We start from the raw sequence: 16,258 nt of genomic DNA on the forward strand, positions 1-16,258 counted from the left end.
ATTTATTTATTAAACTGTGAATTGGTCTCAAGGTTGTTATTAGGCACGGATGCTTCCACACCACACTTGCTGCGTGGAGTACCAAAGTTTAGCAGGTCCAAAGTACTCCCTGCCTCACACTCCAGCCCCGCTGAGCTCAGCCAGGCAGGCTCATTCCCGAGGCCCGGTTACACATTTGTGTAACAAATTAACACGACGAGAGCGGCTGTTAGGCTCGGGAACACGCTGACAAGACGAGGAGCAGAAGGGCTGCGCCCTGCGCCATGTCCCCCCCCCCCGGGCTCCTCACGCACCGCGCCCCTTGGCCGCCCGTTATGACGGTTGGGCAGCGCGAGCCCCCCTCCCGCCACCTGGCCGTGCGCGCGCACATGGCGGGAGGGAGGGGGGGCGAACGGGGCCGCCTCCGCGCAGGCGCGGTAGGGGCGCTTGGCCCAACGAGAGGGGCGGGCAGCGGCGGCGGCGGGGGCGTGGCGCGGCGGGAGGGGGGGGGCGTGGCGCGGCGGGCGCTGTCCTGGCGGTGATGGCGGCCGGCGGCGAGGGGCGGTCCGGCACCGAGGGCAGCGGCGGCGGTGGCGGGGAGGGGGGCGCGGGGGGCGGTGGTGGCGGCGCGATGCTGCTGAACGTGGGTCTGCTGGCGCTGGCGTTGCTGGCGGCCTACCGGCTGTACGCCCGCTGGGCCAGGCGGAGCGGGCCGGGGGCCGCCGGGCGGCCGAGCCAGGCCGCCGCGCTGCCGCGGATGAAGCGGCGGGACTTCTCCCTGCAGCAGCTGCGCCACTTCGACGGCGCCCGCGACCCCCGCATCCTCCTGGCCGTTAACGGCAAGGTCTTCGACGTGACCAAAGGCAGCAAGTTCTACGGGCCCGGTGAGCGCGGGGAGGGCAGCGGGCGGCTGCCCACGGGGGCAGGGCCGGGGCCGGAGCACGCAGGAGAGCGGGCGGTAACGGGGTGCCGCAGGGCCTCGGGGTGGGGAAGGTGGGCGATGTGGCTCTCTGGGTCCGAAATGCACGCTCGGAGGGCCGGGAAGGCGTGCCTCGCGGCCAGCCCTGCTCACGCTGTAGGCCGCCGTGGTGTGCCCGTGCTGTGCGCGGCGAGGTGGGGGCAGCCTCGGCCCTCGGCGGGGTGACGGCCGCTGCTCGTGTTCTTGCTTAACCAGCGGTGCCTCGGAAAACGCGGTCTGATCAAAGCGTGCAGGAGCTTTCGCGGTAGGTGTGACAAGCTTCTTTGTATGGTGGGTGCAGGAGGGAAAGGATACTGTGTGTTTTTTTTTCCCCAGGAAATAGTTCATTAAGTCATTTTTTTTCCTTTTTTTTTTTTTTTTTTTTTAACCTTAGGTTACTAAAAGAAAAATACATAACCATGCAAATCTTTGGTCCTTGCCAGGGGAGTGATGAGCAGTGACAGCACACTGAGGCTAGTGTACTCCTGTTCCCCTTAAAGTTTGTGGTACCAGCTCTGCTGCCAGTTGCATGGGCTGAAAGTGCCATAACTGAACCAAAATGTTTTTTGACTGGTACTGAAAAAGTTAACGCTGGAGGCTGAACCACCTGGCCGTGCCTTGTTTATGTCTGTTGACCGGGAAAGCAGAGAGAATACAGTCTGGTATGCTGCAGCTTTCGTACCCTTCATCGGACTAGTTCTTTCGTCTCACTTGCTTAAGGGATTTTTAAATTGAGACCTGTGTGCTGGTGTAAAATGCGGGTAATACATACGTTAATGAAATGTATGTTACGTATGCATACGAGGCTTAAAACAACAGCCAGTTGACAGATTTCTTCATAACTTGCCCCGTGAAAGGATATTGAGCCATAGTCAAAGCATTCATTTTAACTCTTCTATATATGAAACGTGAGTTCTGGCCTCTTCGCTGCAGATACTGTCACTGGTTCACATTCTCAACCTCTGGAGGCCTGTTACTGTGAGAAAGCTAAATCTTTCTGTTCTAGGACATCAGTCTGCTTTTTTGGTAAGTGGCAGCAGCTGGTTCCCTACAGCAGTGCATCCAGCTTTTCGTGGAGAGGAGCAAATATGTTTGTTTGGGTGTTAACCCTGTAGTGAAGGTAACAGAACTTGGTAACAGAACTGATGTCAACTTTCTCTGCTAGGTGGGACCCTGTGTGCTAGGATGGTGATGCTCAACCGGTGCATCAGCTCTGTTTTCTACTGATTATGTTGATTTCTTTGAATTGTGCTGATGTGGTTTACCTGTGTTGTTGCATGTCAGGACGTATTCTCTTGCAAATATTTTCTGGTTGAGAAGGAAAAAACAAGCAAGTGGGCGGTTGGAAGCCTTCAGAAATCTGAGAAGAGTTGAGTGGAGAAGTCTCCAGCTTCTAGTGCTACACCTTTCCAGAAGGACTTCCGTCAGAGTAGCCAGACGTCCATGGAAGTTCTCTTGGTAATTTTATGCCTCATAAAATGCTGGAGTATAGCAAGAGAAGTGCAAAGCATACTGACAAAGCAAGGGCTAAATGTTCTTTAACAGAAGAAATGGTTGAGGACGCCGGCTTTGCTGACAGCGCAGGCTGGGACTGTGTGCTGCTCCTGCTTTGTTGAGGTACTGATGCGAAACAGCTTCAGCTTGGAGGGCAGCAAGTAGCATTGGCTGAGGGCTTGCTATCGAACCGCAGGTACTGCTTGACTGCTGGGTGTCTGCTGAGTGACGTGGCTGTCTCAGAAGCCTTCTGATGTCTTGAAGTTAAGGGCTGTTCTTCTTCACTACAGTTTGGATGCAAAGCTGTTTCTTATTTTTCTGCCTCTAGCATAAGGCTAATAGTGCACAGAATTGTCCTGCAGTCCAGATCTTTGTCCTACAGTTGAGATTCTATTAGAGGTCCCACCAAGCTTTGATTTTAATAGGAGCTCTGCAATTTTAAGTTTCCATCCACTGAGTCCTGTCATGCTTTGGTCTGTTTCACTGAAGAGCCCACTAAATACCTATGGTTAAGATTTAAAACAAAAATGGACAGGCTCTTCATGTCATTCTTTCAAATAGGTTTGAAAATTTCAGTTTCTTGAATGTCTAACCAAAACATTTTTCAAACCTTTTTATTTTCTTATGTTGTCTCCTTTAAGACTTCCACAATTTATCCCACTGGTAATTAGTCTTTGGTATGTCTAATGCACTTCAGGTGAGAGCAGGAAGGTTGTGGCACATGTTCAGCTGTCTGGTCCATGCCTCCAAGAATCAATCAGCTTACACTGATCTCTTTAAAAACCTCACACACCTCTTTTCCAAAATGCTGCTTCCCAGGGTAGTCCTCTGTCCTGCAAGCATACCCTTTGCTTCAACGCTTTACTTTTAGTTGTATTAAATATCACTTTGGTTTGTGCCCAGATGAGTAAGTGTTTTAGAATGCTTGGTTATTAATCTTAATTAATTACCTTTCCCCTTATCATCTGCAAGCTCTGAAAGCAATAAAGCAAACTGTTAATGGCTTACTGTTAAAAATATCATGGAACCAGAATGTCAGAGGAGCTGTTTGGGAGTGATTTCCCCGTCCGTCATCACGTCTCACGTCTTAGAGTTAGTGATCGATACCTTTCCTGCGTGCTGTGTTGGTTTTACATCCGTGTCACAAGACATAGCTTTTACTGTTTCAGCTATGATAACATTAAATTTCACAATTGTTTACATTAAGATTCCTGGTAGTTTATTGGTCAATAGAAGGGGATAATAAGAGATAAAGCACTCTTAACAAATCTTAATATTAATGGAGTTTAAATTTGTGTGCTAGTATAAAGCTATAAACAGGTTCAGTTAGATAAACTTACCAAATACTCTGTGCGGTTATGAAAAATATAGGCTTTAGAACGTGACAAAGCAGGATTATATGTGATTCAGTGTAAGCAACTGTGCCACATCACTTCTTGGGTCTTAGTTTTTCACAATTAAAAAAAAAATCAATTTCCTGATTTTCCATCCCCACATTGTCACTGTGAATTAATTCATTTCTCACCCACTTCTGTCTTTCAAAATGTCACAAAGGTGTCGACTTCCTTTTTTTTTTCCAAGAAGAATATATTAGGTAGTAGTAGTGTTTCCTTCCACAAATATCTCCATCATATTTCATTTTTCATCAGGGGAAAATTAACTTTGTTTCATGTTGCAAATGCAATTAAGAACTACAATTTCTGATACTAAAGACTTTGAGAAGATCTGTAGTCTGTAGTAAACATTGCCATTTCCTCCATCGTTTGTATAAAAATAACCCGAGGCTGCCAGACTTCCTTTGGAATTAAGTGCTATAAGCTTAATTGTGGCTGTATTTAAGAGTTACCCTCCTGGTTGGTGCTGATGCTTTTGAATACTTCTTTTCCTAGAGCATGGTATGGCAACATGAAATGCGGCAGGAGGGACACGTGTGCTGTGTCTGGAGGGCTCTGTTAAGGGTGGTTTTATCTTAAGAACACAACAGGCCAAGGGCTTACAGATAAGTATAGAGGATAAGATTGGGGGGGGGAAGTGCTTCCTGTAAGGTGTGGGTCTTCTGTGGTTTATTTTGATGCTTGCCAGCTCCTCCATGTCGGTAAGGGAGGTGCCTTTTGCCCCAGGACTCAACTTTTCAAAAATAGAGTTTCTGAAAAATTGCTACTAAGAGAACTAAAGAAGTTCAGAGCTGTTCCCTGAGAGCAGGGGACAAGGCAGTGGTTTTGTGCACGAAGATGCATCTCTCTGTCCTCCACTGCTCCTGCTCTGTGTTTGTGGGCTCCTTAATAGGCTGAATATTAATAATAATATCAATACTTCAAGGAATCTTAAAACCAGAACAGCTGTGTGTTTGATGGAAGCTTGGTAATGCTGTCTGTTTGAATAAATCCCTAGTTCCCATTAAATCGTTCGGGCTCTAGCCACCTGAGTTCTAGGGGCTGGGCAGGTATGCTGGAGGCGTGATTCATTGCGGTGTGATCGTCTCACCATTGTCAATGACTTGTAGGTGTGCAATCCCGTACGAAGCAGGGCATCTCCTGCATGCAGTCAGAAACCTGGCCAGCATCGCTTGCCTTACTGAGGATCGAAGGAGTGGGCAGAACACTTCTCGCTAAGGAGATGGGGGATGATCTGCGTCCTCCTCCAGCATGGAGCTGCCTGCCAGGAGCCCCTGACTACTGAACTCCTTGCAGTGCTTTTTGCCTGCCTGTTCAGTTCAGATTGGGTCGGTGGTTCTTGTACTTGCCTCGCAGACGTAAAGGTAAAGCTGGCAGGAGAGAGAGAGGCAGAAGGCCCTTAATATAGCCCTGTGCCCTACAAGTCAGATTTAGGTCCTAAATCTGTTTTCTAAACAGTTCCTGTTTTAGCACGTAGACTTTGTGGATCATCCTCCTAAGAACACTTACTTTCCATGCAAGTTGTAACTTGAGGTTGATCCAAATCTTTCCTTTCATGTGAATCTGGAGCAGTAAAGTTGAAAATGTCAGCCTGAATTCCAATGATATATCTTACAAGAAAGCAGCTTTCTTGTAAGCTGCATCTCAAAATGGCTTTGTATAATTTGTAGCTTTTTCATTCCATCGTAAGAGAAGCAACACTCAACTAACATCTCAGGATTCAGATGGAAAATTTTAAACACATAATGGAAATTTTGCATTTTGACTGGAAAAGGTAGACCAGGTGGTAAAACAGTGAAGCCGCCAATAAATTCCTGGTCTTTCTCCCTTTGTTTCCTTCACTTATATTAAAAGAGAGATTTGTCCTTATTGTTGTCTGCAGCTTAAAAGCTGCCTGTGAATTCCCAAGCTGCAGACGAAGCCGGGCTGTGCTGCCAGTGTCTGTGTGGCACACGTGGGTGCGAAGAGCAGCTGCAGGGGTCTGCATGGCTGGGGACTGCTTGGAGGCTGCTCCCAGAAATGGAACCTGCTTTACAACTGAACCTTGTTAGCCTGCGTGGCTTCTTCGGAGAGCTTGCATCAGTCTGGTGAGAATGAGTGCCGTTGTGTAGATTACGGTATCGGCTCGTTAGATACCAAGCGCATGTGCAGCTGTTGGCGGTGCAGGTCCCTGCACAGAGCTGGAGCAACCAGAGCTCAATGAGCAGTGCTCGCCTCCACGGCTGGTCTTGGAGCAGTAGTCCAGGATCTCCTGCAAAACTGGTATGCAGCTGACAGGGTCAGGCAGCCCTGCTGGTACACCGAGAGTATCTACTCAAAGTTGGAGCTCCAGCATAGGTTTGGGGGGAATTTTTGGTCAAATCATTTGAAAATTCAAGCACATGCTGTTCCAAGATCCAGCTTAGTGTATTTTGGACCAAGTGACCGGAAACAGCGCTTGCAAATAAAAATTTCAACTTGGATAGCTTCATCTCTCTCTCAGAAGTTTTAAATACGGTGTTTTAATGTTAAATTTATTTGTCTGTGTCTGCTCCTCTTTGACATACATAAGCAAAGAGAAATTAAATAATCATTTAAGAACCAAAACCGGGCTAGGAGATGCTGAAATCCTGCTCCCAAGTGCAGGAATTGGAGAGGTATTTTCCTTGGCTGAAGAGAGTTTGATTTTGCCAAGTCTGAAGCCTACTCCGTTCATTTGTGAGTAAAGATGAATGTCAGGCTGGAACAAATTCATCAAGAAGTCCAGATTTTTAATTGGATCCTGAAAGGAAGTGAGAATCTCTACTTGCTGGGGGCGGAAGCAGGCGGTGGGGAGCAACATTTTGCACCTGCCCCGGCGTAGAGAAGGCCATGTTTTATGCAATGTAGGGCTGTAAGGTAAGCGGGGACTTTATACAGGGAAACAGGCAGTGTGCAAATGTGGTGTGACAGATGTGGAGATAACGTAGGCAAATGCATAGTCTCAGTAACAGTTTGATCTCAGAGCTGAGCTTACACTAAAATAAAGGCTATGTAGCAGTGTTTCCGTGTGTGAAAGCAGGGATGGGAAGAAAAGTGTTCTTCAAGGAACAGACTTTTTCTTGGTGTGAGGCTCAGAGCAGTGTGTAGCCAAGGAATGTGTAGGAGATGTTTTAATGATTTTTGATCCTTGCCTGACTTCCTTTTGTTGCTGTGAGATGCCAACTATGTGTGGGAGGAGAATTGGTTAAAGAAGAATTGGACTAGGAAGTAGCTAGCCTGGGGGTATAGGAAAAGAAAACAAATTTTGTATCTGTCTTGAAAAATTGGTTTAGTGCACATACCTATGCTACTATCATCTCTCCTTACAATCTCTTCAGTACGTGTATCAACGATGCAATCAATTATTTAGAATAGGAGCCAGTCTAAATAGACAGGCAGACAAAAGGAAACAAAAGAAGGACTGACTAAAGGTAGGAGTCGCAGAGAGAATTGCATCTGGTCACGAAAGAACTCAGTGGGAAGACTATAAGGATCACATTAATGTCTCTGCTACGGAGTAATGCCCACAAAGCAGGTTTTTTTCCCCAAAGTCTTCCATGCTTCCATCCTGAGTGATTCTCCCTGGAAATCTGATGTGCAAAACACCTTTTTAAGACCATTGCACTGGTATTCCTGTAGAAGTGAATAACAGATAAGGGCTTACAGCAAAAAACAGCCCTGTATATTCCATGTTAATATAAAATGCTCTGTTTAATCTCTGTGTAGAAGTATCTGAATGGAAGCTTTAAATTTTCAAGTAGATTGCTTATATCGAGATGTCTGAACTTCTGCTTTAGCAACTCTTTAACTAAGGTAAAGCTGGGCTTGTACTTCTTTATCTTTTAAATGATTAGAATTCAATAGTTGCTTTTTAGTAAGGCATGAAAGAATGTGACACATTTTGAAGTAAGGTTTCCAGAGCTGGAATGTGAGATGCTGTCTAGGTCTGTGGATTTGTTTTTATTAGTCAGTATTCTGCTGAATGCTTGGACCTGGCTTGGTGGTTTCTCTGTGGCTCCTGAATACTTCTGTAATAAACATGCTAGAACATTCAAAATCAGTTCTAGAAAAGGAAAGAAAAGAAACAAGTTGTGGTATAATAACACTACCTTACATTTGAAGAAATTTTGGATCCATTAGTCTTAAAGGAAACTGAGATGTTCTAAAGGCATTCATGCTTTCAGCTCAGTGTGTTATTGAGATACACGGGTGTTCAGGGCTTGGTCCTGATAAATATGAAGTAATTCTTTCTTTAATAGAAATACTTGGAATCAAGCTGGTGGATCAGGAGGTGGCCTCTCAGCAGTGGCTGTAAAGCTCCATAAACCACTAAATGCAGAGCTGAAGGGAAGGGGCAGTGTCCTGCTCTAATGCTGGTTAGCCAGAATTTTGAGAACGGGTTACTCAAATAGCCAGCAGAGTTTATGGAAGCTTTGGTTTAAACACTTCAGGGAAAGGAAAAATCTGGGACAAAATACTGTTGGCAGGGAAGTTACATAGCAAGTAGTAATTGCTCTCAAGGATTTACGGATTGTGTGTGATCTTTGCAAAAACAGTTTATAATTTTGTGGTCCTGTGTTCTTGATTCAGAACATCAACAGCTGGATGAGCTGAATGGCGGCTGTTTTGGAGTAAAGCAAGACTTCCTGCTGAAGAGCTCTGTTGCACTGCAGGTGGTGGCCATTACTACCTCTTACCTGGTTTATGAGAAGTGACTAGCACACTAAATGAATAAATTAACCATCTTGGTATAGCTTTGTTTTCAGTTTTTGAATCCCATTTTTCAAGACCTTTTTTTAAATAGCACAGATGTGTTCCCTGATCACAAAGGTGTTTACTGTGGACACCATTCCTGCAACTAAATATCCGCAAGGACAAGCGCAGAGATGTTAGTCATTACAGCAGTAGGGTGAGGGACAGTGCGTTTCCACTCACTTGTGTTTGTTCTTACTGTGAGTGCTGCCTTTTCTTCAGGCTGATGGTCACTGTTGTCTCCAAGAGGTGAGCCAGAGAAGGGTCCTGGCCTATTTGTTTTCAAATAGCGACCACTCTCTGTAATGCCTTGGGCATTTCCCTGCTGCTTAGCCACTGTTAGTGTAGAAAAGTTTAAAGTGTTGGGGTTTTTGTTGTTCTTCTGTATGTTTAATTGAGCTGAATTAAGGTGGTTAGTTTTAGGTTAAGAAAAACTAAGATAATGGTATGCTTGGAATTCTTTGAGTTTGGGGAAAGCAGTTACCAATCTCATCCTGAAGCTATTGGTTTACAAAGCATCCCACTCCCATGACATTATTTCTTTGAAAATTTTAGCTTTGAAAAGCTCCGTATTTTATCAGTGTCTTTGTGCTGCTTTGTGTCAGTCAAAAACACAAGGGAAGTACTAGCTTTACATTCTTAGCATGAAGATCCGGTGCAGTCATCATGAACAATACAGGACAGGTATATGGGTGATCTGCTGCCCCAAATAAATGAGGAAAACCACTTGCAGTGTTATTTCCACAGGAGTAAGAAACGTGTCAAAAGACAAGCTGTCTGTCAAGTTATGGCGGTTCTATAAGTTAAGTGAAATGATTGATTAGCACTCTAAATGGATTTCTGACTAAGATGTCTGTATGATTTGGTTCTGTTCATGCGTGACTTTTAAATATTCTCTGTTTTGCTTAATAGAAGTAGCTTTCTTTTGAATTCCAGCTTCCAGTGTCTTTGGAATTTGTATCACCTGACTTGCGCCGAGTGTCAGGGTTTTTTCCAGATACCCCTCCAAAGCTCTTTTCCTGATTCTGCTTCTCTCAGCAGACTTTATCTCCGAGTGATACTTAAGTTAGAATTGCAGTGTTGTTGAACGTTGAACAGCCATGGTGTTGAAACTGCTGCTGTTCCTGTCACTGCAAAACGGTGGGACTTTTGATGCACGGCTTCGGCAGACTGTAAAGAATTGAGATCAGACACCATAAACAAAGACTTGAAGGTATTGGTTTTGTCTTTTTGTTTCCAGAGGGTCCATACGGAATATTTGCTGGCAGAGATGCCTCCAGGGGACTAGCAACTTTCTGTCTAGATAAAGATGCACTCAGAGATGAATATGATGACCTATCGGACTTAAATGCTGTACAAATGGAAAGTGTAAGAGAGTGGGAAATGCAATTTAAAGGTAACTTCTCAAATGAGAACGTCTTTAGCTTAAGGAAATGCTTTTAATAAAAATGACTGATTTGGGCTTGGGGCATCTTTTAAAGAGATGTTGATAGCAACATTAATAATGCCATATAGCTTTCTTAGGAAATTACCAGGAATTTCAGGAATTAGTGAGGATTCTACTGTATCCTGCTATAGCTTTTTCAACCTGCTAGCTTTGTACAAGAAAGGTGTTCTCAGCTATGCAGCGTAGAGTTTTGCTCCTGAATCTCAGTGTAGCTTAGCCAATGAATTCCTGCTCTCACATCGTTGGCTTTGGATTCCATTGAGTTATGATTAGGACTAAGAGCTGTTTTGGCATGAAGGGTTGAACAAGTTTGTCTTGAAATAATTTCTGAGGAGTATGAAAGTATATCTCTGGAGGGAGGGGAAACAATTTTTCACATTAATTGAAATCAAAACAAGCTGAGGGAATTTGTGCTGGATTTAGTACCACTGTTTTCAGCCATTGCGTGATAAACCTGGGCTGATAAGCTGTGGGAGAGCTAAAAGTACTGCGAGCAGAAAATGTGGTAAGCAGCAATGGTATCAAGATTGTTTTAAGAGCTGAGCTTGCTGATAAATTGCCATCAGTTTCAGGGATTCAGGCTCAGAACCTTAGCATTTATGGGAAGAAGTGCATTTGCAGCAGTGCAGGCTAACTAGCTGTGTTTGATTGTAATGGAATCATAAATCTCTTTCAGAAAAATACGACTACGTAGGTAGACTCCTAAAACCAGGGGAAGAACCATCAGAATACACAGATGAGGAAGATACCAAGGATCACACTAAACAGGAATGAACTTTGTAAACAACCAAAGTCAGGGGCCTTCGGAACTGCAACCTCTTATTCCCCATCACAGAATGTCCTGCATCTTTGGGTACAGTTCATCTGCTGCGAAAAACATTCAACAGGTTTTGTACAAGGAAAACAATGTACTCACAAATGAAGATTTGAATACTAGACATTATTTGTGCTGCCAACCGTTTTGTTGCAGTTTATTTGTAATGTCTGGTAAGGCTTCGTTAGTGAAGAGGGGCCAGGGATTTAAAAGGCAAAAATGCTATTCCTTTTTATCAGTAAGCTGAAGCCTTTTCAAATAGCATATATTACAAGCTCTCTAAAGACGCGAGTCTTCAAGCTCAGTGAAAGATTTGAAACTTGTTTCATGTGTGTCTTCTTCAGCATTAAAGAAAGATGTACTCATGTGCATCAGTATCAGTAGGTTAGACTACTGAAACTGGTGTGAAAATGTGAATTTCCAATTTTGTTTTGTATGTGGGCGTTAGTAGCCCTGGCAGAATACTTCTTCAGTTCTCTACGAGAAGTCCATGTAGATCAGGATGGGGGTAAAATTCATCCTTTTCTCAAAAGGATTGGGTAAAACTGTTTCCTCTGCAACAACTATTATCTGAAGCCTGCCCTCCCCACCTTCCTTTTTCCCATTGTCTAAATCAAATCAAATATTAATTGTGCCTTATTTCGCTTACATAGACTTGAATTGTTTTAAGGGAAAGCCCCAAATTGTGGTTTCATAGTCACTACAAGCAGCATTGAGACTGAAGTAAGAAAGTTCTGTTGACTGGAAAACCTTGATGTCATTCTGTGTATAGAATGTAAAAGAGGAATACTCAGTGTTACTGCCATATGTTAATACTACATATACTTAAATTAGCATTGTGATGGCCAAATGCATACTCCCATGCTTCTTTTTAAGTAATTAAAAAAAAAAAAAAAGTCACCCTCCTCTTCCAGAAGCTGTCTAACTTTTGGGAGCATAGCCTTCACACCCCAGTAGAGTGAAGGGGTGTGCGCGCGTGTGTATGTGTGCGTGTCTGTCTGAATGCAAGACTTGGGAGGGATTGTTTCTGCAGATATTGTAAATACGAGTACCATTTTAATAAAGCATGTACAATACCAAATGTGCTGTCAGACTTTATGTAGAAGCTCCTAAGCAGAGCTGGAATATGATAGAATACAAAGTAAGGGGAAGAAGTCTGGGATGTGAAACATTTGTTGCTATTAATGTTGTTCCTAGCTCTTGGGGTATTATTTTTCAAGTCCCATCTTTTGGAGAGCCTGGAAGACTTACTCAGGTAAGCGCTAGTTGAAAGAATAAACATGCCAATGCTGTTATGTTAGAAAAAAATGGATTATAAATAAGGGAGAAGAATTCTAGGAAAAAAGTGTAACATACAGTAAGAGGACTGTGTCTCATGTCACTTACAGGACCAGGATGTTGGAGATCAATACATGTGTATCACTCAACATCTTGTGGAAATTTCACTGTCTGCTTTGCTAAATCTGTAACTGTGACACCATTAAGTTCGTGCCTTACAGCTTTATGGCTTACGTCTGTACTTCCGCTTGCAGTTCTCACCTGTGATAAGTCTACAGTAACAGATTTCTATCCATCTATTCTGTTGAATTGTAAACTAAGAAATTCCAGGAACTACTGCATTTTTATTACTGTTTGAATGAGTTTTATATTGATGTAAATGAAACAAAAATACACCATTGAATCACTTGTAAATCATGTGTCCTAGAAGGCAGATTCATTTCTTTTTCTTGCGTGTCCACGCTTGAAATACACGTTTTATCACAGCAGAAGAAATAACAGAACTGAAACCATTTCAGAGTCATTAGGTTACGCTAGCAGGTTCTTGTACAGGCTGAACAATCCAGTTAGGCATGTTGGCTATTCAGTTACTGAATATAAATCATGAAAGTGGTGGTTTCTGTTTAGGTCACATCCTTGTTTAACAGCATTGATGCAGTGTCCAAACTTCTGCTTGCACATTGTTACTATATTAAGTATCTACTAAGTGTTTAACAGTGCTGAAATGCTGGGCATGTTAGTAAAACTAACCACAAAGATACGTGTTTTAGATGGAAGAGTGGAAAGATACCAACAAATGAAGAAAAGCTTTCTCGCACAGGACAGCGGCTAGGAGTACTTCAGTGCTAGTTCTCTGTCTGGCCACTTGACTACTTTTTTTTTTCTTTTACCAAATCTCTCTATAAAAGATTTTACACTTCATTTAGAGTATGCCTTTCATTTTTAGCTTTTACTCCTCATGATAGCATCAAGACATGTAGCTGTGGAACAGGAAAAGAAGGCTTATGGCAGTATCAAATAGGACAGCCAGCTATAAAAATACACATGATTGTGTTACAGCTTCTACTGTACAAAGTCATGGCTGCAAGTTCCTAACGCCTGACGTGAGTTACTCTGCTATTTACTCCTTACACCTATTACTGTTGCTACATCTGGCATAGCTGTAGCTTTAGCTGTTTATCTTGCTTGTGTCTGTTTTATGTAGAAACTTCCTACCACAGAGAGAACAGTAGTGACACATACGGTATGAATTCCAAACCCAATGCAGCTTTTTCTTTTCCCTTGCTATAAGAACTGCAATGAAGCTTAAAAGGATCAAAATAATGATTTTTTTTTTTGGATCTTTTTAAAAAAGAGCATTGCTCCAATCTTCTCTGGTTAAGATCAGTTAAATAGAAGAGTGATCAAGGATGGGTAGAAGGATGATTTTTGCTTTTGTGTAATTTAATGGTAATCGTGAAGACTACAAACTATACTTCTGTCATTCTATATGCAGTATGTTACACAGACTTAATCCAATATTTTGATGTCTAGTAGATCTAAATTTGTCTCATTCAGCCTGCATAAAAACTCTTTAATGATTTAAAGCTGACAACCTAAGACACTAAAGCATCCTGTATCTTTCATTTTTGCAAAAAGCTGACATACAGAGCAGATAGTTCAGAACAACATCAGGTCTGCGGAAGCTTCAGTGCAATTAGAATTATATTTTTTTTTTGGAGACACTTATCCTTGTAACACTTGTGTCAATCACTTAGTCAAAATTCACTATAAACTAACGAAAATGACAGTTTGATACTGACCATGTATTAAATTTTTGTTTAAGCAACATAAGGGGCTTGAAGGGAGGATTTCTTATCTTCAGTAGAAACAAGATACACTTTCAGTTTAAGATACTGGTTGTTTTCTTAGGCTAGACTTAAACTAGTTTAAGAGCAGTCATTTGTTTTGACACTTCTGCCTCATCAGTACATTGCTTCCCCCAAAAAATCTTTCTCAGAGAAGGAAATTTTAAAATCTTTGTGGTTTTAAAAAGAAAAGGAGTGCTATGTTTTTACCTAATCTGAATATACCAGATTTTCACTAGGCACTTCAGAACTATCATTCCACATCCTTGTAATTGTTCATGTTTTTATTGACTTAGAGCTACTTTTCCTTGGTTAAGATTTGTATTTTCTATCCTTCAGAGTCTAGGCACAGCATTTAATAGCAGTTTGGTACTTTCTGCTTCTTGTCTTGTTTCAGTTTAAATAGTTATTCTAAGCTATTATAGTATTTTAAATGATTTTTCTATTTTTTCCTTTCTGTGAAATCAAGTTGATTTCAGTATCTTCATTGATACCTATTGATTGAAAAGGTCAAGAAAGAGTTAAATCTTAGTCTTTTTTTGAGTCTGTGATACTTGTTCTCTCCCTGCATTGGTGGGTATTTTTGTGTTTTTGTTTTTTTTTTTCCCTCCAGGAAACACATGCATTGTTGTATATAATAATACAAAATATTGACCAAGACCTAGTACTTTGCACATAACAGCCTTTCTAACCATTTCTGTTTGGTGGCTTTTTTTTCTTTAGGGTAAAGCTGTGTAGTTTTTTCATGAAGTATTTCTGAAATTCATGTATGAAGCCTGGGTTTCTAATGAAGTCCTGTGGCCTTTTCTTCCTTCTTGCAGTCTTGGTTCTTTCCCATTTTAATGTTACAGATAAAAATATAGGTTGTGGGGAAAAAAGAGTAATATAACTGTCATCTGACTCATTTTTTCAGCCATGAATGAAATGATGCAATTGTAGTTGTAGATTTGTAGTTGTAGTTGCAATTTAGGCCTTTTCCTACTTACAAGTAGTAATAACATACTTCTGGCCTTAACGGATTCAATATGGAAACCAAATAAATAAATATGACTGTTACTGGTAAATCCTCCTACAGACTTCCAATTTATGGTTAAAGGTGAATGTTTATTAGCAGGTGTTTACAGACTGGGTTTTAGACTTGCTTTTACTTGACCATGTGTGCCGTAGCTAGTTCTAATACCAGTTAAGGGTTGTTTATGTGAAAATTAAAGCAAGAAACAAAACTCACCCCACCCAGAAGTCTTCCCTTTGCTGGGGGGATTCTTGTGCTTCTGTGCATTTCACTACCAGAAAGCAGCAACTTTGTGTTTCGTAGAGCTCTAACCTAGCAAGGCGACCTTCTTGCAAAATTCACGATAAAAGGTAATTACCCCCATTTTGGTTACAAACTTTACTTGTTTTCTGTGATGACAATATTTTATTGACCTGTCACATTTTCAGGTAACTGGGCAAAGCCTACAACTGTACTGTGTAAGCCTTTTTAGAGGTGTAAAATTCTGTATTTGTCACTTGACCACAAGCATTCATTTACTGTTGGAGTATGAAAGCTCCTTTCTAGTGACTGACTTGGATGCCCATTTTAGGGGAGTATGAAGACTGCAATTTGGTTTTATGTAGCTGAAGGCATTAACTCTTTTTTTTTGTTATTAAAAAGAAACCACAACTAATCAGCTTTGATGGTATTAACCCAAAGCTTTGCCTTAAAACTGCTAACCTTGATGCTTAGATTTCTTTAAAATATTATGCTGCCATTTTAGCTGTACTTTGAAGTTTTGTTATTAGCTGGGTCATACAATACCACCTCAGCTTGCTGTGTAAATTCCATTACAGGTTTAGGTTTGGGGACTTTTTTAACTTCACTTTTTAGTGGAGTTTGTGGAAGTATTACACAGTCCTGTATTTCTCTCTCCAAAACTCTGGGATGAAGAGAGCAAATTTATGATTATAGGTATGAGTTAGTGTAGCTGGAGGATGGCTCAGTAAAAGAACATCAGCTAATGCTGACCCTCAGTCTGAAAGGGGCCCAGTGTGGTTTGCCACCTCGGCACAGCAGGGATGCCTGAAGCAAAGCTACCCTGAATACAAACTAGTTTCTGTTCTGTTATCTCATGCAGAAACCGAAATCCCTGTTAACCCTGTTAAACTCCAGGAGCATCAGTTGGGCAGACAGGCTACTGCTACTCCTTGTAGAAATGTTAGCTGTTCTCCATGAGGTACAATACCTGTCTCCAGTCTTGTCTTCCCTAAAAAGCCTTCAGAATCCAGTATTTTGAGCAAGACTAAAGAAAAACCTTA

At 42.2% G+C, this 16,258-nt stretch overlaps 1 protein-coding gene across 1 annotated transcript; it reads left to right on the top strand.

The window, feature by feature from the left end:
* Positions 1-496: 496 nt before the first annotated feature.
* On the top strand, positions 497-12,530 carry PGRMC2 (progesterone receptor membrane component 2). Its single transcript, XM_035323873.1, has 3 exons — positions 497-863; positions 9,818-9,973; positions 10,701-12,530. The coding sequence occupies exons 1-3, from the start codon at positions 521-523 to the stop codon at positions 10,796-10,798; spliced, it is 597 nt and encodes a 198-aa protein (XP_035179764.1). The 5' UTR covers positions 497-520; the 3' UTR covers positions 10,799-12,530.
* Positions 12,531-16,258: the final 3,728 nt, after the last annotated feature.

This window comes from Oxyura jamaicensis, chromosome 4, assembly GCF_011077185.1.
Source record: "Oxyura jamaicensis isolate SHBP4307 breed ruddy duck chromosome 4, BPBGC_Ojam_1.0, whole genome shotgun sequence".
Lineage (NCBI taxonomy): Eukaryota > Metazoa > Chordata > Aves > Anseriformes > Anatidae > Oxyura > Oxyura jamaicensis.

Excerpts from the sequence above, each read along its gene's own strand:
- PGRMC2 (XM_035323873.1), top strand. The coding sequence starts at position 521 with ATGGCGGCCGGCGGCGAGGGGCGGTCCGGCACCGAGGGCAGCGGCGGC. Across the intron at positions 864-9,817 it reads CAGCAAGTTCTACGGGCCCG|AGGGTCCATACGGAATATTT; the intron begins GTGAGCGCGGGG and ends TTTTGTTTCCAG. Across the intron at positions 9,974-10,700 it reads GTGGGAAATGCAATTTAAAG|AAAAATACGACTACGTAGGT; the intron begins GTAACTTCTCAA and ends AATCTCTTTCAG.